Source organism: Enhydra lutris, unplaced genomic scaffold (assembly GCF_002288905.1).
Source record: "Enhydra lutris kenyoni isolate GAN:26980312 unplaced genomic scaffold, ASM228890v2 scaffoldscaffold21, whole genome shotgun sequence".
In the NCBI taxonomy this organism is placed as follows: domain Eukaryota; kingdom Metazoa; phylum Chordata; class Mammalia; order Carnivora; family Mustelidae; genus Enhydra; species Enhydra lutris.
The window spans coordinates 36,252,225-36,278,783 of NW_019154105.1; the positions used below are offsets into that span (position 1 = coordinate 36,252,225).

General features: G+C 40.3%; 2 protein-coding genes across 4 annotated transcripts in view; one reads left to right on the top strand and one right to left on the bottom strand.

Annotated features, from left to right (window-relative positions):
* LOC111149144 (replication factor C subunit 1) overlaps nt 1–22,548 on the top strand; it is a 76,470-nt gene extending 53,922 nt beyond the window's left edge. The window contains exons 11-25 of one of the 2 annotated variants that reach the window (XM_022506089.1): nt 1,575–1,754; nt 2,923–3,027; nt 5,408–5,810; nt 7,470–7,582; nt 9,094–9,208; nt 10,459–10,568; nt 10,794–10,931; nt 11,091–11,186; nt 11,311–11,409; nt 13,174–13,328; nt 13,453–13,570; nt 15,213–15,358; nt 18,465–18,678; nt 20,031–20,222; nt 21,180–22,548. In XM_022506089.1, the coding sequence (XP_022361797.1) occupies nt 1,575–1,754; nt 2,923–3,027; nt 5,408–5,810; nt 7,470–7,582; nt 9,094–9,208; nt 10,459–10,568; nt 10,794–10,931; nt 11,091–11,186; nt 11,311–11,409; nt 13,174–13,328; nt 13,453–13,570; nt 15,213–15,358; nt 18,465–18,678; nt 20,031–20,222; nt 21,180–21,263 (2,268 nt within the window). In that variant the 3' untranslated portion in view covers nt 21,264–22,548. The remainder of the gene's footprint in view (nt 1–1,574; nt 1,755–2,922; nt 3,028–5,407; nt 5,811–7,469; nt 7,583–9,093; nt 9,209–10,458; nt 10,569–10,793; nt 10,932–11,090; nt 11,187–11,310; nt 11,410–13,173; nt 13,329–13,452; nt 13,571–15,212; nt 15,359–18,464; nt 18,679–20,030; nt 20,223–21,179) is intronic. The other variant, XM_022506090.1, reaches the window with a different exon arrangement.
* A 78-nt stretch (nt 22,549–22,626) lies between these two features.
* LOC111149143 (WD repeat domain 19) overlaps nt 22,627–26,559 on the bottom strand; it is a 96,525-nt gene continuing 92,592 nt past the window's right edge. For both annotated transcript variants that reach the window (XM_022506086.1, XM_022506088.1), the window contains one exon: nt 22,627–24,105. The gene's annotated coding sequence lies outside the window, so the exon portion shown is untranslated. The remainder of the gene's footprint in view (nt 24,106–26,559) is intronic.

Consider the following 26,559-nt stretch of genomic DNA (forward strand, 5'->3'; position numbering starts at 1 on the left):
GAGCGACCATACAAATGGGGGGGTGGTGGCACAGAGGGAGAGGGAGAAGTAGCTGAACAGGGAGCCTGATACAGAGCTCGATCCCAGGACCCTGAGATCATGACCTGAGCTGAAGGCAGATGCTTATCTGAGTGAGCCACCCAGGTGCCCCTGCTTGAGAGGACTTTAGGCAAAGTGGAGTCCTTAGGGGACTCAGTGAAGGCACAGTGCTGGAGGGAGTACTGAATAGAGGTTGAGGATATTGGGTCACTTGCTGGTCCTGCAGTAAGTGTTCTAGAATGGAAAAGTTTGGTTGAGAGGCTAAAAATGCTGAGATTGGTTGTAAAATATATATTCAGAGCCACAATGGGCAATAGTTCAGGGTAGGCGATTAGGGTGTGGGAAAGAGGCTTGCATGTGGACTTTTCCAGGGTCATTTTGAATTTGTTGAGAAGAATTTAAATACTTTAGTGTTCACAAGATCATTTCAGTCCTAGAATATCAGGCTTGAAGGGACCTTGAGATGTTGTTCATCAAACCTTTTCTCTCCAAGCAGATTTATAGCCCCCCCCAATCAAGAAAGATTCTTTTTTTTTTTTTTTTAAAGATTTTATTTATTTATTTGACAGTAAGAGATCACAAGTAGGCAGAGAGGCAGGCAGAGAGAGAGAGGAAGGGAAGCAAGCTCCCCGCTGAGCAGAGAGCCCGATGCGGGGCTTGATCCCAGGACCCTGAGACCATGACCTGAGCCGAAGGCAGAGGCTTTAACCCATTGAGCCACCCAGGCGCCCCTTCACCAGAATGGTGAAGGATTGGACATGTAATGGGGCAGTCTTTGAATTTTGTTTAACTTTTTCCTTCCAGGCTTGTTTTGAGTCTTTGTTGATCTCAGTTCTCTATTCAGAGGGAAATAAGCCTCTTGGAATGGTTTACATAATTTCCATTTTGCTTGGTTGAATCATTTTATTGAACCACTGCGAAAGTTTAAAAAAGCCTATAACTGTGCCTAGTTCCAGTTAAGATTAAATGTCTCCTCTACTTGGTTCTCTTTGGCCAGTGTCTTTTGTATATCGAGTTATCTTTCTAATCAAGAGATAATACAATCTCGCCTTTAAGTTACTCGCAGGTTGTTATATTTTCTGTCATAGAGTAAACAGTCAGAGAGAAGGGCAGGAGCTCAAACTTGTTTAGCCTTTTTAGAATCAAATCTTTCCTTTTTAACAATAACAAATTCTGTAGGTGGATTATATCTTGTTTTTTATTTAAAGTTTTGCAAGTCAACTAGTGGTTTAAATATTAAAAAAATACATGAGAGTAGTACGAATGGATAATTTTAATAAGGTTTGTGAACTGTATTGGATGTATATTTTTCATTCCTGGTTTTGTAAGCTTATTAAATGCTAACCTACATAAGAATTTCTCAGACTTTAATTTCAGGTTCTGCTTATATGCTGTGAATTTCCTGCAAATTTTTCATGCTGAGATTATTTATGATGTCAGATGAGAAAAATCAACTTCCTGCAGTTTTGATGCCAAATATTTCCTTGGAAGGCTACCATGTAATTTTCTCTCTGCTTGAACGTTTTGGTTTTTAGGGAGCTGAAAATTGCTTGGAAGGCCTTACATTTGTAATCACAGGAGTGCTGGAGTCCATTGAACGAGATGAGGCCAAGTCTCTAATTGAGCGTTATGGGGGAAAAGTAACAGGAAATGTCAGCAAGAAAACAAACTACCTTGTCATGGGTCGTGATAGTGGACAGTCCAAGAGTGATAAGGTGGGTCCTGCTGTCTTCTCAGCACAGTGAAATAGCCTTCTTGCCTTGGCAGGGTCTTACTGGGACCATTTGTCGTAATGCCCTCAACACAGAGTTAAGTGAAGAAAAAAATTGGAAAAGTAATCTCATCCCTATATTATTTCTTCCACAGAAGTGTTCTTGGCTTTACCTTAAAGATTTTGGTTTTCTAGTTGAAGGCACAGCTCCTGTTTAGTTGAATTTCCTGGTGTAATATTCTAGTTTAGATCACTTTTCAAAGACAGAGGCAAATGTAGTTTTCTTTTTCTTTCAGTCCTAAATATTCCTGCATATGCCTCTGTAGTCTCCATCTTAAGTTTTGTGTATTGAAAGCTTTTTTAGTGTTGGGGAAAATTATGTTTAGCTCCAAGTAACAGAATATCTGGTACATGTTGGTTTGGCGAATAGCTGCTTATTTTCTTACCCAGTAAGAATCTCACAGGCAGACGATCGCTGGGGATGGCCCCACAGCTCAGTGATGTAGCTAGGCTACTTCCGTCCTCCATCTCTCTCACCCTTCTGGTAGCTTTAGTCTCCGTGCACGTTGCCTTGTGTTGCAAGATAAGTGTAGGCATTCAAGTTCACATTTAAGGCAGAAAAAGGAAGCAGTGGCAAGATATCTCACTAACTGTGATTGGCCTTGTAAGAGTTTTCCTGGAAATAGTTCTTGTAGAATTCCCCTGAAGTCTCATTGGCCAGAGCTGTCACATTGCTATTCATGGCTTATGAGAGAGTTTGGGGAGGATGAGGACTTTTCTGATTCTTCAGTCATAATTCATCACTTGGAGATGAACACATCAGAGTTATTTTAACAGGGAAGTTGGTGGGAGAAAACAAAAACTTCCAATGAGTCTGTCTTGGAAGGGCCTAGTGACTTTGCCCCTCCTAGGGTAGAAGAGAAGATAAAGCAATCCACAGAAGTGCTAACATGACATGTCCATTGCCAACCTGTCACTCTTAGGGGATGTATTTGTTACTTTCTTTGTTTAATGGTACTTTTTCATGAATATGGTTTTTAAAAATACTGTAGTTTTTCTAATTTACAAATGTGGTTTTCACCTATGAACAGACCCTAGAATTCTTCTTTTTTTTTTTTAAACAAAGTAATGGTTAGGATATGGTTTTAATGATTTATATTTTTAATCAATAGGCAGCAGCTTTGGGGACAAATATTATTGATGAAGATGGCCTGTTGAATCTGATTCGAACTATGCCAGGCAAGAAGTCTAAGTATGAAATAGCAGTTGAAGCTGAGGTTTGTATAAAATGAACTTGATTTATTTAAGTTGATATATATAACAACTTTCCTATTTCATAGAGACATTTCATAAGTGGCTAAAGGCCTGTTGCCTAAAAGATTAACTTCCCCTTCTACCACAGATGAACCTACCTTATTTCCTTCTGAGCAGGTGGATTCTGCTTTAGGCTGTCAAATAAATAAATAAAATCTTAAAAAAAAAAAGTTATCAAAGCCAGGAAATTAACACTGATACCATACTGCTAACTAAAAGTACAGGTGGTATTTGAACTTCACATTACCCCCGGTTGTTCTTTTTCTATTCCAGGATCCCACACTGCATTTAGTTGTAGTATCTTCTATATCTCCTCCAATCTGTGACAGTTCCTCAGCCTTTCCTTATCTTTTTGTGGCCTTGAGACTTCTTTTTTTAAGATTTATTTATTTTAGAGAGCGAGCACGTGTGCACGAGCAGGGGGAGGGGCAGAGGGAAAGAGGAAGGGTAGAGAGAGAGGGAGAGAAGCAGACTCCCCACTGAGCACAGAGCCTGACATAGGCTCATGACCCTGAGATTGTACCTGAGCCAAAATCAAGTCAGACACTTACCTGACTAAGCCACACGGGTGCCCTGGCTTTGAGACATTTTTTTTTTTTTTAAGATTTTATTTACTTTAGAGATAGAGAATGTGCAAGCAGGGGGAGGAGCAGAGGGAGAGGGAGAAGTAGACTCCGTGCTGAGCGCAGAGCCCAATGTGGGGCTCAATCCCAGGATACTGAGGTCATGAGTGAACTGAAATCAAGAGTCAGATGCCCAACTGACCGAGCCACTCTGGTGCCTCCAGACTTGAGACTTTTCATGAGTACTAGTCAGCTCTTTTGTAGAATGTGTCCAAGTTTGGGTTTTTTGATGTCTTATGCTTAGATTGAGGTTATACATTTTTTTTTTTTAAAGATTTTATTTATTTATTTGACAGAGAGAGATCACGAGTAGGCAGAGAGGCAGGCAGAGAGACAGAGAGAGGGAAGCATGCTCCCCGCTGAGCAGAGAGCCCGATGCGGGGCTCGATCCCAGGACCCCGAGATCATGACCTGAGCCGAAGGCAGAGGCTCAACCCATTGAGCCACCCAGGCGCCCCGAGGTTATACATTTTTGGCAGGATTCCACAGAAGTGGTATTTTGTTCTTCTCAGTACATAATATTAGATGTGTATGTTAATACATCTTTTTCTTTTCTTTCCTTTTTTTTTTTTTTTTAAAGAGAGGTGGGGTTGGGGAGAGGCAGAGGGAGAGGAAGAGAGAATCTTAAGCAGGCTCCATGCCCAGTATGGAGCCCGATGTGGGGCTTGACCTCACAACCTTGAGTCGATATGTCTTCATATTGGTGATGTTAATCTTGATTAAGGTGGCTTCTGACTGGTTTCACCACTAGTAAACTGACTGTTTTTCCCTTTGTAACTGATAAATATCTTGGAGGGAACTTTAATACTATGGTAATATCCTGTATCTCCTCAAATATTTACCCACTAATTTCAGCATCCACTCACTGGCAAAGAGGCACCTTTTTTTTCTTTTTTGAGACATTCCCACCATAAAATTCACACTTTTAAAATGTATGTCAGAGATTTTTAGTATATTCACGAGATCATACGACCATCACCAGTATCTAATTTTAGAACATTTTTATCACTCTCCATAGCCAGTTAGCCATCATTCCTCATATCCAACCCCTGGCAACCACTGTTCCGTTTTTTTGTTTCCATGGATTTGCTTATTCTGGACATTTTATCTACAGGGGAACATGCAATTTGTGACCCTTTGTATCTGGCTTCTTTGACCTCGTATGTTTTCAAGGTCCAGCTGCACTAAAGTACATGTGTCAAGACTCTACTCCCCTGTTTTGGTGGTTGACACTCTGTCGTGTGTCTGTCCCATATCTGGTTTATTCATTCTTCAGTTGATGGCCAGTTTGGGTTGCTTCTATTCTTTGGCTGTAATAGTAAGGTAATTGTGTGATTACATATCATAATTCTGCTATGAAAATTTGTCTACAAGTTTTTGTGGAGGTGTTGACTTTTAACGAGTCAAAGTTGGAACAAAAATTTCTTAATATTTTATCTTGGATTTCAGACTGATTATAGAATATGTATTATTTGTAAACTAATATGGTCTCACCAAAAAAAAATGGCATTTGGATGCTTTTTGTTGTGTTTGTTGTTAATTTTTATAAAGTTTGGAAGGTGGTGATTTCCACAAAGGCAGGTTTATTGTAAAAAACCAGACCCACATTTGGGTAGCTCACTTGGGTATCTCAGATTGCCCCAGAGAGTACATTTAGCAGGAGAGATGCTCTGTAAATCTTATCAGGTTTCTTTTTTTCCTCACCTTTCCAATTTTTAAGATGAAGAAAGAAAAGTCCAAATTGGAAAGAACACCTCAAAAAAAAGACCAAGGAAAAAGAAAAATTAGCCCAACTAAGAAGGAATCAGAATCCAAAAAAAGCAGACTGACTCCCAAAAAGGACAGCACTACAAAGTCGCCAAAAAAGGGAACAGGTGTGTTTTGGAGATGCCTGGACTTCGAGGAGCAGGTGGCTGAGGAGACGGACAGTGACATCCAGCCTAGGAATTTGGCTGATGACAGCAGTGAAAAAAACAAAGTGGAACATTTGCTCTGGGTGGATAAATACAAGCCAACCTCGCTCAAGACCATAATCGGACAGCAAGGTGACCAGAGCTGTGCCAACAAACTCCTCCGCTGGCTCCAGAACTGGCACAGGAGTCCGTCCGAGGATACGAAACGCGGTGATTTTACAGCTTCCTTCGTTTCTGTGTGTGTCTGTCACCATGTGATTGCTCAGTTCTGCATTTGTGGGGGAGTAGAATAGTTGGGCCGCTCATCTCTCAGCAGACATGGAAAGCCTGAGCTGAGTGCAGGCGCTGTCCTGGACCCCGGAGGTGCTCTTGTGACCGGAGCCGCCTCCCTCCGTTTGCTCACAGTCAGTCACGGACATAGATGAAGCAGCAGTGAAGATAGCGGTGCTAAGTACTGTTGTAGGGGGTGAGTGGAGGGCACGGAGAGCGTGGAGGTGTGAGCTCAGGGACGTGGAGGTGCATCCCAGCCCCGGAGGAAGGGAGAGCCGAGCAAAGACTTGGAAACTAAGTGGGAGTTAGCTAGGCGAAGCAGAGGAGGAGCGTTGTGTGGGAAAGAGTACAGGTACCAAGGTCTGCAGATGTGTGAGCAAGCCCCTGGCAGGGCCCGGGAGACTGGGGGTGGGGGGCACGTGTGCAGATCAACAGCTGAGGCGCACTCCCAGACGAGGCAGCCTGAAAATCCCAGCGGCGCATTGGCTTTCGGTGGGCCTGAGCTCTGGTTCCTGCACTGCTTGGCCATGTGTGGGTCATGACACTGAACAGTACACTCTGTATTTAACGTCCAGGACATTGGTGAAACCGAGGCTTCAGGTCACAGAGGTTAGTAGTGTCTTCCCAAGCTTCACCCGTGGCCCTGGAGGGTACCATGTGAGAAGTAAGAAGGCAAAATTCAGGGAGCAGCACAGCGAATTCCCAGAGTGATGGCTGGGTTATCAACGTCCGTCTGCTCACTGGACACTGGCCGATGTTGCCAGCTTATTTATGCCAGGTAGAGGATGTAATTGTAAAGACGCAGGGTTAAGTTGGGCTCCTCTTCTCTTTCTGAAACCACATAAAATCTACCATAAAGGGGGTTATAGTGCTTTGTATTCCTGGAGAAGACTTTATAAAGCTGCGGGGGAACTAGAGTCCCTTTCCCCATGCCTGTAGCAGGCTTAGCCATCTCTCTCTCTCCGTCGTCGTGTCTGTACGGAGCACCCTTGATGAGTCAGGCACCTGTGTGATAAGGGGAGAAGAATGCTCTAGAGTTGAGCTGGGCAGGATAGTGGCAGACGCACCATCTTCAGTTCATTCTTTCTGTGATCCGGTAGCCGAGGGGCTTGCTGACGGTCGTTGAAGCATGCCTGGCTCAGTGCTCAGCACGCTCATCCTTACAGTATCCCTGCCAGGCACATTACTGTCGCCACCCTCGTTTTACAGAGGGAGGAAATAGGCCCAGGAGGTTGCATCTTTTCTCCCCGCTGGTGAGCGGCGGGATTAGGGGAGCAGGAGTTAGGATTGGAGCCCAGATGACTCAGCTCCCTGACCTGTGCTTTTGTAGGAAAGGAAACTCCTACAATTATGGTTTCAAGTCAGAATTTCAGAGTTAGTCTTAGTGTTTCGTTTTGGGTGTAAGTGAGGTGGGCAGTTAGTTGAGTCTCACTAAGTGCTCTGGAAGTGTTGTTCATGGTTTGTAGAAAATACTCTGCAGATTTAGAGGTAAACCAGAGAACTGGTCTTGATTTTCGGTTCGTGCGCAGTGATTCCTGCCAATACTGAACTTCTCTTAGGGCATATAGGTTAACACTCTGGAACTTCTTTTTTCCCCAGCAGCAAAGTTCGGTAAATTTGCTGGCAAAGATGATGGCTCTAGTTTTAAAGCGGCGCTGCTCTCAGGCCCTCCAGGTGTTGGCAAGACAACCACAGCTTCTCTGGTTTGTCAGGTGAGTGTGGTGCTGTCGTGCAGTTGGAAGGCTAACCTGGGAACGGGCGCGTGTAGCGGGTACATACATGTGCGTGTGTTAGTAGGTCTGTGCTATCTGTATTTTAACATGCTGCATATAGACTTTTCTAAAGTCAGACTTTCAGAATTTACCTTGGTTCCGGGGATATTTGTCATTTTCATCCTTTTCTTAATGTTGGTAATTAAAATAATAGGTAATATTTACTGTGTGCCAGGCAGTGTGCTAAGCCCTTGGGTGCATTATCTTTTGGGTAGTATAAATGTGTCTTAGAGACTCTTATGGATAGAAATATTTTACATACTATTGTAAGAATTCTCTGTACTGAAGATAAGTATTCCTACCATCCTCATGTGACAAATGAAAAGGGCTTACAGAGGAGGCTGGTGGCCCATGCTCTGGGAGCCTGCCTTATCTAGACCATGAGAAGAGGAGACACTAGAGCAAACCAGAGGTCATGGAGCAGAATGTGAAGTGATACATGAAGTGGCATCAGAATGATAAAAGGAGAGATTTTATTTATTTAATTTATTTTTATATTTACTTTTTTTTTTTTAAAGATTTTATTTACTTATTAGAGACCCACGTGCACATGTGCAAGAGAACACAAGCAGGGGGCATGGCAGGCAGAGGGAGAAGCAGGCTCCCCACTGAGGAGAGAGCCCAATGCGGGGGTCGATCCCAGGACCCTGAGATCATGACCTGAGCCAAAGGCAGAGGCTTAAACAACTGAGCCACCCAGGTGTCCCAGAATGAGGGATTTAAAACTTATTTTAAATATACGAATGGATTTCCCAACCCTTGTCCTATAAGCTGGCGGTTTTGTTTTGCCCTTGTTTTATGGGCCAGAGCATATTTCCGCTGATAGAACAGCTATATATTTTCTATTCTATTGTAAACTTTAAAAAAAAAAGTTTTTTTCCTAGTCTCTACAGTTGTAAACATGACTCTTTTCTCCCTTTATTATTATCATTATTCTGGAGGGGAATTGCATGAAGGCATTTTATAATGCCTATAATCAGTATAATCAGTTTTGGGAAATGAGTCAGAATAACTTGATTTTTCACAGCTGGGTAAGAAGATTATGCATCAGGATGGTTTGATAACGAATGATTTAACTTTATCTTGAGGAGCCAAGAATTACTTTTTGTATCTTATAGTAAATTAATTCTATATCTGAAATTGAAATCTAGGGATAGGTGTATTTAATTCTTTATAGGATTTTCAGAAGCAAACTTAGTAAAATTACTGATTCAGGTATACTCTTCTAGATTAGTGATTTATCAGCTGTGGTTTTAAGATGGCACTTGTTTGTGTGTACGTGTGGCATATATGTATATATTTTAAAAATCTCACAATATTGTGAGGCATATTATCTCATTGTCTTTCTCTTTTTTTAATCCGTGGCTCCTTATGTTGTTTTTGTTGCTTTATTTTTGAGAGAGTTAATAATTTGCACTGTGACAAATAACGGTTTCCAATACTCTGATTAGGAATTGGGATATAGCTACGTGGAACTGAATGCAAGTGACACTCGGAGTAAGAACAGTTTGAAGGAGATTGTTGCTGAATCACTGAATAATACCAGCATCACAGGCTTTTATTCAAGTATGTGGGTATTGGATTTTTTATTTTGGTTTTCTTTGGTTATGTAAGGAAAACAAGTTCACTTAAATATTTAGGAACCAGTATTGAACATTAATATGTGCCAGGCGCCCTGCTAAATCCTGGGGCTAATGATGGAACTCTTATAGGACAATAGTCCCTCCCGCCCCCGGCCTTTTTTTTCCAGGTCTTTGCAGTTTCTAAGAATGTGTTAAAATACATGCGTGGACATGTTTATGCGTTTTGCACATTATTTTAGAGGATTCACAGGTGAATCTTGTGAAGAGGGTAGTGAATAAATTATTGTAATTCAGTGTGATGAGTGAGGTAATAGAGGCTTATAGATGAAGAAATGATTTGATTTGGGGCGCTCGGGAAAGCCAGGATAAGGGTGATATTTGTTTGACAGGCCTTGGAGGTTGAAAGAGGATTATTTGTGGTGGAAGAGGTCATATAGGCAAAGACGGTAGCAAAGGAGAAGAAACTGTGAAGGTGACACTGTGTTTTGGGCTGTAGCTGGTGGTCTGGTGTGGTCAGAGTGTATGGGAAAAATAAGATGCTCAAACTACAGACTGAGTAGTGCTGGTTTAGAATTTATGATGGATATGGCAGGGTCCTCTGAAGTCTTGCTACTTTCTATGGTAGCAAATCATTATTAAAGAGAATTTGCCCAGGAACGGTCACTCTAGCTGGTGGGAGTATTAGTTAATTGGTACTACTCTGGACAGTAGTCTGTCAGTATTTTTCAAAAGTTACATTATACAGACCTTTTAGCTCAGAAATTCCAGCTCTTGGAATTTAGCAATTGATATACTTGTATATATGCAAAATGACATCTATCAGGATATTCATTTAGTATGATTTAGAATAGCAGAAGGTTGGAAGCATCTTCATATTTTATCAATAGGTAGTGATTATGATACTCTCTATAGATAGTGATTATGATACTATGATACTAATAGATGTGTGTAAAATGGGATATTATTAAACAGCCTTAAAAAATGAGGTGTTGTATATCTACAGATAAGGAACAGATCACCAAAATATATTGACTGATAAAACCAAGTTGTGTATTTTTTTGCACCCATGTTTTTAATATGTATAAGGATACCCGAGGCGGGGAAGGTGGGAGGTGGAATTTCTTTTCATCTGCATATGCTTGTGCCTCTTGCATTTTGGTTTAAAATATTTTACATGTTTTTAAAATAAAATAACAGCCTTTGAACGGTTTTCTTTTTTGTCCCATCCCATAGCTTCTCAGCATGGGTCAGGCGGAACAGCCCATTCAGTAAGCACGAAACATGCTCTCATCATGGATGAAGTAGATGGCATGGCAGGCAATGAGGACAGGGGAGGAATTCAGGTAGTGAAAGCACTGTAGTTTTGCAGTTTTACCGTTGATTTTTAGTTGTAGTTATGTGTGTGTTTTTTTTTTTAAATATTTCAAGAACTAATGTTGCTGTAATACTTATAGCAATTAAAGCGTATTGCCAAGGCTTTCAAAACCTAAAATACATACTTTGTGTAGTATTTTGTTGTTGTTGTTGTTTTTAAATAATTATTTTTGTGTTGCAAATTTGCCTTTTAGGAATTAATTGGTCTGATAAAACATACAAAAATTCCCATTATTTGTATGTGCAATGATAGAAATCATCCCAAGATTCGCTCTTTGGTTCATTATTGTTTTGATCTTCGTTTTCAAAGACCTCGAGTTGAACAGATTAAGGTATGATGATTGGAATTTTTTTCTCCATCACACTCTCCTTCTTATTTTTTGGTATTTCTCAAAAGTTACCTTTAAAAAGTACCTGATAAATATTCTAAAAATATCTGATTATGTGAATTTAAAAAAAAAAAGTTTATGATTCTCCTTTGTCAATTTCAGGGTGCTATGATGTCTATTGCATTTAAAGAGGGTTTGAAGATCCCCCCTCCAGCTATGAATGAAATAATTTTGGGAGCCAATCAAGATATCAGACAGGTAAATTAAATACATGTTGTGTAATAGTTGCTGATTCCTTTGAATTAATGCCTTTAACTTTTCAGAGAGGAGGAGTGGCATTATTTTCCCACCTTGACCATGTCTTATTTATGATTTCTGTTAGGTTTTACACAATCTGAGTATGTGGTGTGCGCGAAGTAAGGCCCTAACCTATGACCAGGCCAAGGCTGATTCTCATAGAGCCAAGAAGGATATCAGACTGGTAAAATAAATTTCCATTTCTTAGTTACTTTCTCAAGCTAAGGCATTTCTTGTTCTGCTCGTATTAACTTAGTCAAAGTAGTTACTGTAGTTCCTGGATACACCTGTTGAACCTGTAGATATTTATAATAAGAAAGACAGCTCCTAAGAAGTTTTCTAATTCAAATGAATTTTTCCTCAAGGACTTTTAGTGTACATTTTAAATTATGAGCAATGGAAGTTTTAAATTATACTTAGGCTTCAGTAGTTATAAAATGGCCTTTTCAGAGTCCCTTATATATAGATTTCGTGTTTTGAAGTTTGGAACTTTTGGAATAACCTGTTTGAAATGGCTTATTATTTAATAACCTCTCTGAAACTTGAAACTAGAAGTCTGTATTAATTATCTGTGTTCTGTTTCACCTATTCACTAGTCAGAATTTATTATTACAGTTAGAGCAGTGATTAAGTAGTGTTTGTAACCCCCTCTTTTTTTTTTTTTAAATCAATAAACTTTAAGAGCAGTTTTAGTTTCATAGCAAAATTTAGCACAGGGTACAAAGACTTCTCTTATTTTCCCATACTCCAGACTCCTGTGGCCTCATCCACTGTCCGCATCCCCCACCAGAGTGGTACATTTGTTCCAGCTGAACCTGTACCAGTACGTCATTATCACCCAAAGTCCTAGTTTACATCAGGGTTAATTCACTCCTCATGTATATTGCATGGGTATTGACAAATGTGTCATAGCTTAGGTCCACCATTGTATATCACACAGAATAGTTTCATTGCCCTAAAAATACTCTGTACTCCCCCTGTTCATCCATCCCTTTCCCTAGCCCCCGGACAATCACTGATCTTTAGCCTATTTATTTGTTTTAGAGAACATGAGCAAGGGGTGGAGCAGGGGGAGAGGACAAGCAGACTCCATGTTCAGGGTGGAGGCTGATACAGGACTCGATCTCATGACTCTGAGATCATGACCTGAGCCTAAATCAAGAGTTAGCCAGTCAGTCACCTAACTGACATGAGCCACCCAGGTATCCCAATCACTAATCTTTTTGTTGTCTCCATAGTTGCATCTTCTTCAGAATGTCCTGTAGTTGGAATCATACAGTATATAGCCTTTTCAGGTTTTGTTTTTTTTTTTTTTGTTTGTTTGTTTTAAGAGAGAGAGAGTGAGCAAGTGTGAGCAGGGGGAGGGACAGAGGGAGAGAAAATCTTAAGCGGGCTCCACAATGTAGGGCTCCATCTCGTGACCCTGACATCATGACCTGAGCTGAAATCTGGAGTCAGATGCTGAACCAGTGGCCACCCAGGCTCCCCCACATTGGTTTCTTTCTCTTAATAATATGCATTTAAGGTTTCTCCATACCTTTTCCTGGCCTTATGACAGCTCACTTCTTTTCTGTGGTGAATAATACTCCAGTGTCTGGATCTACCACAGTTTATTCATCTTTTGAATGATATCTTGATTACTTCCAAGTTTTGTCAGTTAAGAATAAAGCTGCTGTAAAGATCCATGTGCAGGTTTTTTGTGTAGTGTGTTTTCAGTTTGTTTGGATAAATACCAAGGATGACAACTGCTGGATGGTATGGTAAGAGTATATTTAGTTTTGTAAAAAAAAAAAAAAAACTGCCAATCTGTCTTCCAAGTGACTATACCATTTTGCATTCCTACTAGCAATGAACGAGAGTTCCTGTTGCTCCACATCCCTGCAGTGTTTGATGTTGTCAGTATTTTGGACATCGGCCATTCTATTAGGTGCGTCCCTCTCTTTTTTAGGGCCCATTTGATGTTGCCCGGAAAGTGTTTGCAGCTGGAGAGGAGACCGCTCATATGTCACTTATGGACAAGTCAGATCTCTTCTTTCATGATTATTCGATAGCACCCCTCTTTGTCCAGGAGAACTACGTACACGTGAAGCCTGTGGCTGCAGGGTGAGTGTTCAGAGCTCGTGAGGGGTAGAATTCGTTCCCTCCTGGCACAGGGAAGGCCACGTTCCTGGGAGAGAGGGCCGTGAGTATGGACCGTGGTATAATCCAAACTGGTATATTTATGCAGGGGAGACATGAAAAAGCACTTGATGCTTTTAAGCAGAGCAGCAGACAGCATATGTGATGGTGACCTAGTGGACCGCCAGATCCGGAGTAAACAGAACTGGAGTCTCCTGCCCACGCAGGTAAGCCCAGGGCTCTCCCTAAGATGCAGACTCTGCTGCAGGGAGAACGAAACAGCTGTGAGCTCCTGTAGTTACATGCAGCACCAGAGAAACGTTATGGCTCTTGCGGCCAAGATATTGTCTGTTCTAGATTAAAACACTCTGGGGTTGGGGCACCTGGGTGGCTCAGTGGGTTAAGCCGCTGCCTTCAGCTCAGGTCATGATCTCAGGGTCCTGGGATCGAGTCCTGCGTCGGGCTCTCTGCTCAGCAGGGAGCCTGCTTCCCTCTCTCTCTCTCTCTCTCTCTCTCTGCCTGCCTCTCCGTCTACTTGTGATCTCTCTCTGTCAAATAAATAAATAAAATCTTAAAAAAAAAAAAAACACTCTGGGGTCGCAATTGTCAATTTCTTAATAAAAATAAAACATAAAAATAGCCAGATTTTTCAGGGTTTCAAAATGTTTTTATGTGAATGGACATGTGGAAATAGGAATGTTAGATTCCAGACATAAATAAGATGTTAGTCAAAAGTTTCATTGGCTCTGTTTTACCTTAAGAATCAATCCATTTCTTTTTTGTCATTCTTGGTGCTCCCCGGTGGTGACTGAGTAGCTCCTGCTGGGAGATGCGGCCAGGGCAGGTCAGGGGCTACTTCTCTGATACGTGAACTCTGATTTTCTTCTTCCTTGCTGAAGAGGCGGCTTTATACTGGGCACTTTGTGTAAGGGGTAACTTTCACTCAAAACAGAGTTTTGCAAACTTTCATAATTAAGAATGTTACTTGTTCTTGAGTTTTACATATTTATACAGTATTATTGTCCCGAGTAATAATAAGCAAGGGACTTCTGGAAGGCCTGCTCCTCTCTTAATTCTGCCTGTACGTTGTTGGGATACCAAAAAACAAAGATTCATTCTGGATATAAAGAATCCTTTCTCTTATGTTTTACAAGTGTTCAGTTTTTATACTAATAATTGTAACTTTAAAAATTTATCCTAAAGAAATAACTTTAAACATGAGAAAAGCTTAATGTACAAAAATATTACCTTAGTTCTGAGACTATTAGAAATCAGAGAAAATCTCCATGTCTGGCAATAGGAGCATGAGTATGGTAAACATTCTTGATGGAATATTGTGCAGTCTTTAAAATCATTTATAAAGACTGTCTAATATGAAAAATGCTTATGAGAGAATATTATTAGAATAAAGCAGGATACAAAATTTATGTATAATTCCAGTTTTTAAAAAGTGTGAGCCCTGGATTTAAAAGACATTCAAGGATACCTTTTTAAAAATATTTTCCCAAGTGCCAGTTTACTTAATGCTCTGTTCAGTTTTCCATGCTTTGATCCAGCTGTGCCATCAATAGTTCATGTTAAAGCCAGTCATGTTCCTCTTAAAGTCTCTTCTGCCTCCTGAAGTAACTGGTGTTTTGGGATCAGTTGGTCAAGGAGGCCGAAATGCCACATGATCTCTCTGAGAGCCATAACATGTTTTGGACCGATCCGCTGTTCTCAGATGGAAGAGAGACAGAGGGAAAGGGTGTGATGTTCTGGAATTAGGTACCTGGGACAGTGTTGCTTCATTTGCTGGAGACTCCTTGGAAGCCAGTAGCATAGGAAGCAACTTTGCACTGAATTCAGTGGACTGCAATTGATTTTTTTCAGGCCATTTATGCCAGTGTTCTTCCTGGAGAGTTAATGAGGGGGTACATGACTCAGTTTCCAACCTTCCCAAGCTGGTTGGGGAGGCACTCATCTACCGGCAAACATGATCGTATTGTGCAGGACCTAGCACTTCACATGAGTCTCAGGTAAGTGGTGTTAGTCCAGGTCTGGCATTTTCTCAGCGTAGCGTGTTTAGTCTTTATCCAGTGAGGATAGCGTCAGTCAAAAGATTGGTGTCTTAGTTTTGATTTTATTGCTAACTAGATAAATGGTCCTGGATAAGTTCCTTATATTTTGTTGGCCTGGGTGTTAATTATCTATAATCCATATAATACTTGTTTTATCACTTAAAGGGATACTTTGGAGAATAAGCCCAGTTGGTAGATAATCCGTAACTTTAAGATTAAGTTTAAAGCTACATAAATCTGGGGCACCTGGGTGGCTCAGTGGGTTAAAGCCTCTGCCTTCGGCTCAGGTTATGATCCCAGGGTCCTGGGATCGAGTCCTGCATCGGGCTCTCTGCTCAGCAGGGAGCCTGCTTCCCTTCCTCTCTCTCTGCCTACTTGTGATCTCTGTCTGTCAAATAAATAAATAAAATCTTTAAAAAAATAAAGCTATGTAAATCTGAGGTAGTGCTACTGTTTATCATTATGACTGTGCCTATTACTAGTAGGTATACAGAATGTCTCAGCTTCCAAATAACTTAACAGGAAAAAGGGTACTGTTTAAATAAATAAACCAGTTTTTAGCTATCCTAGTAGTAGACTGACCAAGTCATTTAGGATAGGGGATATAGTTCAGCATGAGACAACAGGAGGCAGACATGCCGATGATTGAAAGTCCGTGTGCTTGGAGAAGTTTAATGAAGTCCAAAAACTCTTGTTATTTGGTACAGTGTTGTTAAAGTTCAGAAACTTAGAGAATGTGCATGCATACAAATATTAAGTGAACTTCAGGAATTTATTTTTAACCACGAAGAACTTGAGCAGTCTTATTTCTCTTTCTGATCTCTGGAGACGATGTTAACATTGGTCCACTCAGAACTTTTGTTTGAAGCTGAACTGAAATTTCTTTCTTTCTTCGATTCCTGTAAAATTCTGCTTCCTACTGTGTTCCCTCTTTCTAGTCTATGGCATGGGTCTTTTTTTTTTCTTTTTTTTTTTGTGACTCTTGTATTCATTTCCTATGGTTCCTGTAACAAATTACCCAAACTTAATGGTTTAAAATAACACGAATTTATTGCCATCTTAAGATGCAAAGAATATCCTGGATTATATGGGCAAGCCTGTGTAATTACAAGGGTCTTTACCAAAAAGAAAAAAGGGAGGCAGCCATATCAAGCCACAGAGAGAGAAAGACATTTTAAGATGTTAATTGTTGGCTTTGAAAATGGGAAAAGAGACCATGAGCCAAGGGATGTCCGTGGTCTCTAGAAATTAGAAAGGGTTGCATTTCCCACCGCTCTACTCATTGCTCAAGGGGGAGGCCAGGCTCTGAGCTCTTTTCCTCCTCCCTGCCCTCTGTTTTTTAAAAAGGTGATGCATCCCTGTGCCCTGCGGGTATTGCCTTTGACTCCCCCACTGTATTCATGTAGATTGTGGGCACTGGACTTCCAGTTTTTTTTTTTTTTTTTTTTGTGGCTGTGCTTTTGTATGTCTGTCCCCTTCTCCCATTAGACCAAACATTTCTGGTGGAAGGTAGGCCTGCCCATCCAGCATATAAAATTGGGTCAGTAAATATTCCTTAATGAATCACGTATACGAGATTGTCATCAGCAGAGGATATCTATAGTGAATTTCACAATTTTTTAAGTAAATTAGGACCTTCTTATTTAACTTTTCAACCCTAATTAAGTCATTGTATTTTCATAGATCTCAGTTTCTCTTTATCTTTAAAGTGGATTTTAAAGATAAAGTGATTTTATTAGTAGTACTTGTTGGGGTTATAGATGCCTTCGAGAATCTGGAAAGCTCTTTGATCTTTATTATTCCCAATTGTGCTAATGCACAAATAATGCTAGGGGAATTATAGATTTCTGAGGTTAAGAACCCTTGATTTAGGAACACTAGATAGTACCTTTAGACTTCTCTAGAGTTGAATTTTCTGTGATTCTAAATAGAAGATAACAGTAATGGAACAAAGTAAGAGAACAGTTTTGACAAAGGTTTCATGATTTTCTTAGGCACCGTGGTTTAGGGCTCATACTTGTCTTCAAGCACAAGTTGTGCTTGACAATGGAAGACTGAATCTTGAGGAAATGGATGAATTTAAAATAAGGGTTTTTTTTGGTTCTTTGCCTAGGTTGTAAAACAGTTGGGGGCAGGGTTCTAGATTTCAAATCAAGAGAACTATTGAGACTCAGTTACCTGAAGACAAGAGCAGGACCCATGAATAATTTAAACATTTTTATGGGTTTTGAAGCCCAGCAGCTTTTGAGGTTTCTTGTTTGGATTATGCACACATATAATTTTTTACACACACATATAATTTATGGATTATGCACACATATAATTGCTTCATTTGATGATGGAGGCAGCTGGATTGGAAAGATTTTGAGTGGTAGCATTCTGTTTTGTTCATCTATCTTCTGTCTTTAAGTGACAGTATTTAAGAGCAAGAGAGAAAGTCATTTCATGATAACAGTGTCGTTCACAGCAGACTTTTTCCTGAAGCCTTCCCCTCACAAGTGTGGACCACCTTTGATTATACAGGGACATTTTCTGCAGTTTTCTTAGTTTGGGGAAGACCCTGCTCTAGAACTAAAGATTTCAGAGTAACTGTATTAGGAAATATGAGGGAAATATTTATGTGTAATTTTGCCTGTTAGAATCAAAGATCAAAAGGTGTAACAGACCCTCTTGTAGGAAGTAGCAGTGGAACTTGAGGTAGGAAATCTCGCTGCCTTTTACTGATATTTTTAATATTTGGAACTGGAATGAGTAATCTTTGGCTTAGTTAAGTATGAGCACATAGAATTCTTGTGTTGCCCAGGCTCTGAGAGTAGATTGGTAATGGAACCTACATTTGTGTTTTTCATTCACCGATCCAGATAAGTAGAAAATTTACTCCCTTTGAGCACACTGGTGTGTCCATTATCCTGATGGTGTCGTGCTAGGCTTTCTCTATCAGCTGTTCAATAGTAGACATGACATTGGGCATTAGTAAAAGTGGATTGAACTTCAGCACACTATGGCTTGAGTTGGTGGTAGTTTGCCACTGACTACAGTTATGTCTCTTTTGTTTTGGCTTAAGGACTTACTCCAGCAAAAGGACTGTAAACATGGATTACCTGTCCCATATAAGGGGTGCACTTGTACAGCCCTTGATCTCACAAGGGGTAGAAGGAGTACAGGATGTCATTGCTCTTATGGACGCCTACTACTTGATGAAAGAAGACTTTGAGAATATCATGGAAATGAGCAGCTGGGGAGGCAAACCTAGTCCCTTCTCCAAGCTGGATCCCAAGGTAAATTATGTAACCTACTGGTTCTCCATCACTTTGTAATTGCCAGGTTTGTAGTAGAAGTGTTTCAGAAATGTTGTAGGTGCTTTAGGGACGCCTGGGTGGCTCAGTTGGTTGGACGACTGCCTTCGGCTCAGGTCATGATCCTGGAGTCCCGGGATCGAGTCCCGCATCGGGCTCCCGGCTACGCGGGGAGTCTGCTTCTCTCTCTGACCTTCTCCTTGCTCATGCTCTCTCTCACTGTCTCTCTCTCAAATAAATAAATAAAATCTTTAAAAAAAAAAAAAAAAAAAGAAATGTTGTAGGTGCTTTAAAGCGGTTTAATTTTTTCCCCTTTAAATGCTTTTCCTTCTTATGGCCTAGGCTTTCCAAAGATTCTGTTTGAGTGCAGTATTAAGAATGGAGTTCTGGATTTGACCTTAACGATTTGTAGGTTTAGCATTGCTTAACATTGAGTGGAAAAGCAAGACATGAAATCTAGAGAAGCAAATATAAATGTATTCCTTGTAAAAATGATGAGCCTGGGGAAGTAAGTCAGGCGGTGGTAAAACATTATGAAAAGAAAGATGTGTTTATTGGCTGAGGATTTTTATACTTTTTCTCAGTCTGCCTAATCTGTGAATTTAGTATTTATTATAGTTATAATAGTTATACTTTATAATGAGCATGAAAAAATTAAAATGACATAACATGAATTTATAATATCTAATACCTCACACTGCCTATTTCTTTGGTGCCATTTTAGAAGATAAATATTCTCTGTGGCTTGCCTTCTTTAGAATTTTGATCTGACTTTATGGTTATGGGTAAATTCTCCCAAGAGACCACCACTGTTAGAATTCAAGGACTAATTCTACAACTATGTTTAGAAGCTTCAAGTTAAGGCTTTTCAAGTTACTTAGTAGTTTTAATTAACCATTATTATTATGATAAAGCTAGTATTTTTAAATAACCATTATTCTGATGATAAAGGTAATTTATGTATTTTGTGGTACCTAAGGGCCAACTTTAACTTGGACCATATTGTAAGTCTTTTTTGATTTACTGATTCACTGTACCTCTTACTTTGTAGAACAGTGGAATGCACGGTTAAATCTCACAAGTTAAATTTCTCTCTTTTTGTCTGCCTAATGTTCCCAAATACTGGTTCTTATTTTTGACTCACGGGCTCTATTAAGAATGTCATGAAAAATAATAGAACATCATCACAGAAAAATGTGCAGAAATACACTTAAATGTACATATATAATATTTTGCAGAATATTTTAAGGATCTTGCAGGATCTCACAAAACCTTTAGTTTAAAAGGACTTTTTGGCCCTTATATTTTTAACAGCCTCTATTCCTTTCCCGTAGGTGAAAGCAGCCTTCACGAGAACTTACAATAAGGAAGTCCACCTCACTCCATATTCCCTTCAGGCTGTAAAGACACCCAGACACAGCACAGGCCCCGCGCTGGATTCTGAATACAGTGAAGAGTTAAATGAAGATGACTCTCAATCTGATGAGAAAGACCAAGACTCTATGGAAACTGATGCAATGATCAAGGTAGTATTTTAAGCTACAGACAGGAAATGCCATGATACTCCCTCAGTATTTTTATCCTTTCTTGTGTACAACTCGCCTTCTGAAATCATTCAGGGCCTGTTTTAAATTTTTAGGTTCATCACATTGAGGGTGGAGAAAGGTGTAGATTTTATTCTTATAAATAGCTGCTTATAATAGTGGAAGAAAGCAAGAAAATAGGCCATCATATTGATGGTCATATGCTATTTTAGAAAAAGTACCATTTTTGTTTGGTCATTGGTATGTTTTACAATAGGCACATATTTTACAGTTTCATTAAGAAAAAAATTTTCAGTGAAACTGTTTCTCTCTTCTGTAATTTGTTTTGCTATCGCCATCGAACTGCCTATAGAAGTTTCTCAGGATGAAACCATCTTGTGCTTGGAAAGATTAAAACCATTTATGGTATCCGCTCACCATTTACCGCTGGCTAAGGCAAAGGAATCTAGTCTCTGTTCTTTTCTATCCTTAGTGTGTGTCATTCTTGTCCCTCATTTCTGTTTTGTATATGCAGGGGAGGGAAAAGTGGCCTTCTCCAGTATAGCTCTTTAGTCTTCCATAGACATGAGAGATTGTCTCCCTCTCTCCTCTTCTCAAACTGATGGGAAATTCTTCTTTAAAACATTATCTTATTAGTAAATTATGTCCTGTTTATTTTGTCTTCCCTAAATGTACCTATCTCCTAAATCCAAGACTCTGTGTGCCTGGGGAACATATCTTAGTTGTAGATTCTAAATAGCTTTTCAGTAGTTAAAGGCCCCAACTAGCCCAGTTGTTGCTTCAAAGCAAGCTCATCAGATGTAGTGGTAGTTGAAGGATGTTTGCAACCTTTCTTTTTATTAAGTTGCAGGTAAAGATTTGCTTCATTGTAGAAATTGACTTATTTCACTGCCTCAAATACAGCTATTAACTATTTTGTGCATTCTTCTCTCCCAACAGAAAAAGACAAAATCTTCAAAGCCTTCAAAATCAGAAAAAGATAAGGAGTCCAGGAAAGGAAAAGGAAAAAGTTCAAAGAAGTGAAACTGTTTTCCACTACTGACAGCCACTTTTTACTTGCCCTGTTGACCAGTCTAGCTTGTCTAGATAATGCCTTGTTTTTTCCAAAGGAATCATATTTTAGTATAATGGGGCAACTCCGTGGTCCCATTATAAATAAATGGTGGTACAGCTAGAGGGATGTAACCAGTAGGCTAACATACGCCTCTTATAGAGGTTGATAGGACTGCTTGGGTCCTCCACTGTCCCCTGTCAATCTAATTAGATTGTGCTTCAAATTGTGTATAATCAGAAACTACATGTGGGCTTTGGAGTCAGATTTTAGGTAACAGTAATATGCCTGGGAACATTGGTACTAAGGCGACTTTTGTAGGCTTAAGAATTTATCCTAATGGCCTTTATAGGACCAATGCCGATTTTTTTTTAAAAAGGTAGTTACTATGATGTGGTGAAATTTTGTAAATAAATCATAATACAAAACAGTCACCACCTAGAGCTGGTATTCTTTGTATATTGTCAGATATCATACAAAATATAAATTAGGAATAAAAATGTTCCACGCGACATATGTGCAAATTCTTAAAATGTCATCTTGTACAGTAAAATAATATGTTGGTATATTACATTCCTTATTAGTTTGCAAATGATTGGGTAAAAAGCTAACTCTATTCCTCACTAACCAGCTGTGTGAAGCAGAACTTCAGCAGTTGGGACAGTCAGAACTCTCATTCCTAACCTGAGTACCTCTGTGAGTGCCAGCGGGATCTCTGTCATGAACAGCATGTCATGGAGAGGCCCCTGTGGCATCACTGGAGGGGATGGGTGACTGTAAGCCACATTTTCAGCCTTCCAGAGTCTCAGCTCATCAGGTTTAAGCCAGTAGGGTGTAGGCTGGGTCAGGATCTGTCTCACTCTGCCTTGGGACAACATGAATGCTGGCTTTCGTTACTTTTCCTCTGGGAGCTCTGGTTCTGCCCTGTGAGCGATTGTACAGATCATACTGGAATTTTGGATGGTTCTGTAACTGTACTTGCAGAGTGGCTCTGAGGCCGTGGAAGTAGCCTGGAGTTTAGTTGTCTAGCTCTTTTGGAATTTTGTCAGTAAATGCTCAGAGGTATGTGCTAAAAGGCATGTAAAATTAGGATACTATTTCCTCCCTTTGAGTAATTGACAGTCTTGTTTGGGAGGTGAGACATAAAGTTCTTGAGACATTTAAAGTGTATTTACGAGTGTGAAAAATGTCTTTCCTGTAGCCTGACTTCATTATGGAAATTAAACATCGCCTTTGGCCTTGTCCCTCTCTGTCAAAGCCCAGCTTGGAACTTCTGCTTCAGTGAAGAGCTCCTCGATTGATGACTAACTCACCTCACCAGTGGGGTGAGCATGGCTTGCTTTCACACATTCTCCTATTTCTATTGCTTTCTGATATGAAAGTCATGCTGCCTACTTGTTTTTTCTCCCCAAGAAAGGGTGTAAGCTCCTTGCAGCCAGAGCAATGAGTATGAATTTACTTGTAAATTATGATTTTGTTATTCTAAATGCTCTATGATTGGCATAATCAGTGTATGAGATAAATAACTTTTAGAATTAGAGATTATAAGCCTGCTCTTTAAAATAGGAGGTCAACATGGATCTGCTGGAGCTTTGTGATGCCATGTGGCTTTGCAGAATAAAACTGCATACTTCTTTTGAGACCTGTTGTGTCTTGGCCATTTTGGAAGCTGTAACAAACTACTGTGCCTTCTCCTTCATCCTGTTAAGTGTTTGCGGTCCATTACTGCAGCAACATTATTGGCCTCTTGAAGTTATTAACAAGGAGCAGTATTGTTGTATCTTCCTAAATAAGTTCTGGGGTAATTATGCTTATCAGTGAATGTTTAAAGCCGATAACTCTCCAACTATGGTGTGCTTTACTCACTCAAATCCCACAGTGCCTTTGGCTCTTATTCCTGTAACTTTACAACATCCTTCCAGTGATAATAGGAAAACAAGAGGATGATGGGTGAGTTTAATGACAGTGACTTGTATCACTTATTCTTTAGCCAGGCTTTGCAGGATGATTAGATCATAAAGTTGGAGGTATCATGTATGTGGATGCTTGGATACAGGAAGACATGATTGTCACTTAGGTACTAATACCGTAGGCTGGCAGGTACACTTGTAATACTCAGGATGCTGGTGGCTATACGGTAAGATCCTATCATCTGAAACATTCAAATTTAGGCTCTCGGACTAACTGCCAGCTGCCCAGACTTTGGAGACATTGGCTTTGGATGACAAGGAAGCATATACTGATGCAGGAAAAATATGAGGTGTGTGTGATACGGGGAAGATTTTGAAAAATGTATGTCTTCAGGGGCAGTTAGATGATTTAATTTTGTGAAAGGAATTAACACAGGAGATAAAAGCTTACGGTTTATAGTTTCATTCTTTTAAATTGGTGTTTTTATTCTAGGACTGATTCTACTAAACTTGCATTTCAGACTTTTAAGTGTTAATGTCTCTGCTGCCCGAACTTCACAATGCTATCTCCCTTTAAATCCAGGAAAAACATTACAAATATCTAATGAATGATTTTATTTTAAAGGAGACACTTCAAAATATAAAAGTTATCAAAAAGTTGAATATTTACAGTTACATCATAGGCTACTATTAACAGTGCAGAGCATATAATACGTAACTTGAAGAGGAACTCTATGAAGTATAATAAACAGCAAGGTTACATGTCACTATTTTGCCATTCTACAATGGCAACTGTACAATGTCTGTGACCTGAAGAGTCTTTCTTTTTTCTGTATCCAGAAACCACCAGGGGTAGAAACTTCGCCTCCTGTCGAAAAGTGGTATCTTTTCAGGAACATTATATCTAGAAAAGACAAACCCCACATCTTTAGAAGTGTTTCAAATGACTGGCATGCACTAATAAAGCCAAGCTATGCTACAAAAGTTTTGCTTATTTCTGGAATGTGGAGCAATGACTATTCAAGTTAGAAACCTCCAGTCTATAATCAGTATTGAGTTTAAATCTTGGCTTTGACTAAAAGTGTACAGGCAAACTGTTGAACTATTATAAAGTGAGGGTGATGATAATAGTCACTTTATTGGGAAGAATGGGAAAATGCAGGGTAAGTGCTCAGCAATCTGTGAAGATTTTCCTGAAACTGAATGGTCATTAATGGTTCCTTGTCTAAAAGGAGTCAGTGAGGGGCACCTGGGTGGCTCAACTGTTAAGCCTCTGCCTTCAGCTCAGGTCATGATCTCAGGGTCCTGGGATCAAGCCCCGCATCAGGCTCCCTGCTCAGCAGGAAGCCTGTTTCCTCCCCCTCTCACTCCCCCACGCTTGTGTTCCCACTCTCACTTGTGTCTCTTTCTGTCCAAAAAAAAAAAAAAAAAAATCTTAAAAATAAAAGGAGTCAGTGAACAGTAGCCTCAACCACTATTCATTGTTCAATAAGACATTTATAGTGACTTTTTCAAAAGATGGTGCATAATCATAATTTACCGGAGCATATCTGCAAGTATATAGGAACTGTGGGATTAAGCCTCTACTTTAATACAGGGATAGTGTTTGGAGAGAGTCTATGTAGGATTATTAAAAACCTAAGCAAGATTCTCCTTTGGTAGAATTGTAGATTATCCTCCTGCAGATAATAGTTACAAACTCGGGACAAAATACAACTATTCAAAGGTATTGGAAGAGCAACCAAAAGCTGACAGAAATTGGGAAGGTGTCAATTCTTGAAAGAAGAGAAGTCCACTGGGTAAGATTCATCTTCCTGTGCGTTTGACCTGAGGGTAAGTCCATGAGGACAGAGAGAAGTCATAGTCTTCCTAGCTCAAAGAGTCAGAGAATAGAGTTTGGGCCTGGTGGAACTACTGAAGTGAAAGGGATAATACCCTGAGAAAAGGGCACTGCCCCCCAAATCTGCATATGCACTCCATGTAAACCCTTGAACTTCACAGGCTTGGAAGAGACTGTTATGCTGGACTGGAAGCACAGTTCCATGTTGAAAGGAATGCCATGTGTTAGAACACTGAGGGCAGCTTCTAGGATTCACAGGCTTCAGTACTCTGATGGTAAGAATGGAATTCCACCAACAAACACGCTGGACAAAAGTCTCACATTGGACTGCAGGTCCAACCAACTGCAGCCTTGTGAGATCCTGAACAGAAGACTCTGCTAAGCCGTGCCTGTATTACTGATTCACAGAAATTGTGAGATAGGTTCTGGTTCAGAAATTCTGAGACAGGTTCTGGTTCAAGATGGCAATGCAGGAAGATCCTGAACTACCTCTTCCCATGGACACAGTGCATCTACAGCTGCATATGGAACAAGATCCTAGAAACTAGCTAAGTAACTCCTGCACATCAGGTGAACAAGAAAAAATCCACAGCAAAATGGGTAGGAGAGGGTGAGGAAATCTTGCTGTAAACCCCACCCCAGCATGACGACACACAACCAGGAGGGAATTCAATAGGTTCTAGCCTCTCCCTGAGGAGTAAAGGGTTTGGACCCCACATTTGGTGCCCTGACTTTTAAGACTTCCACCTGAGAGAGACCTCTAAAATCTCTAGCTTTAAAAGGCAACAGGCCCCGTATCCACAAGAACTAAAAGGATATGGCAAACTAAAAAACAGTTCAAAATGAGATCACAGGGACCCACCCTGGCTAATCCCCCAGGGCCCAGATCAGAGGCAGCAGAGTGGAATGGACCCTGTCTGAAAAAGGCCTATTGTCTTAAAAGCTTTGGCCTGAAGCAGGCTCCTAATTTAACATATACTTAAGGGCCAACTGCAACACTCTGCTGAGACTGTGGAGGCTAGCAAGCACCATCTTTGTGTTCTTTCTCTGCCTTGTGCCAGGTGGCCAATATCTCTCAAAAAGGAGCTTATGCACAAGTCTGGTACTCCAGTTGCTGCTGCTGCTCAAGGGACACCCAATAATCACCTAGCTCTGGTGGCCAGCAGAGCTTTACATTTGCAAGTCCTAATTAGATTGTCACAAACAGAAACCATTCTTAACCAGCTAGTCTTTCAGTGCTTAATGCAGAAGCAGCAGACAGAAATGCCCAGTCTTTATGAAAGAGGCTTATTTGCTTCATAACTGTGGCCTGAAGTTCAGCTTTCAATCAATCTGCATCTAGATGCTGACTGAGATTTCCCCCTTCAGGATACTGACACGTCTTGGCATACCCTCAACTAACTGGGAGCAACAAAGAAAGAAGAACCAGGGCAGTGTTGAATGGTTAGGCTCGGAGAGGTGGCTGTTTTAGCTAATGCTTAGAAACCAACACAGAGTCAATGAAAATGAGGAAATAGA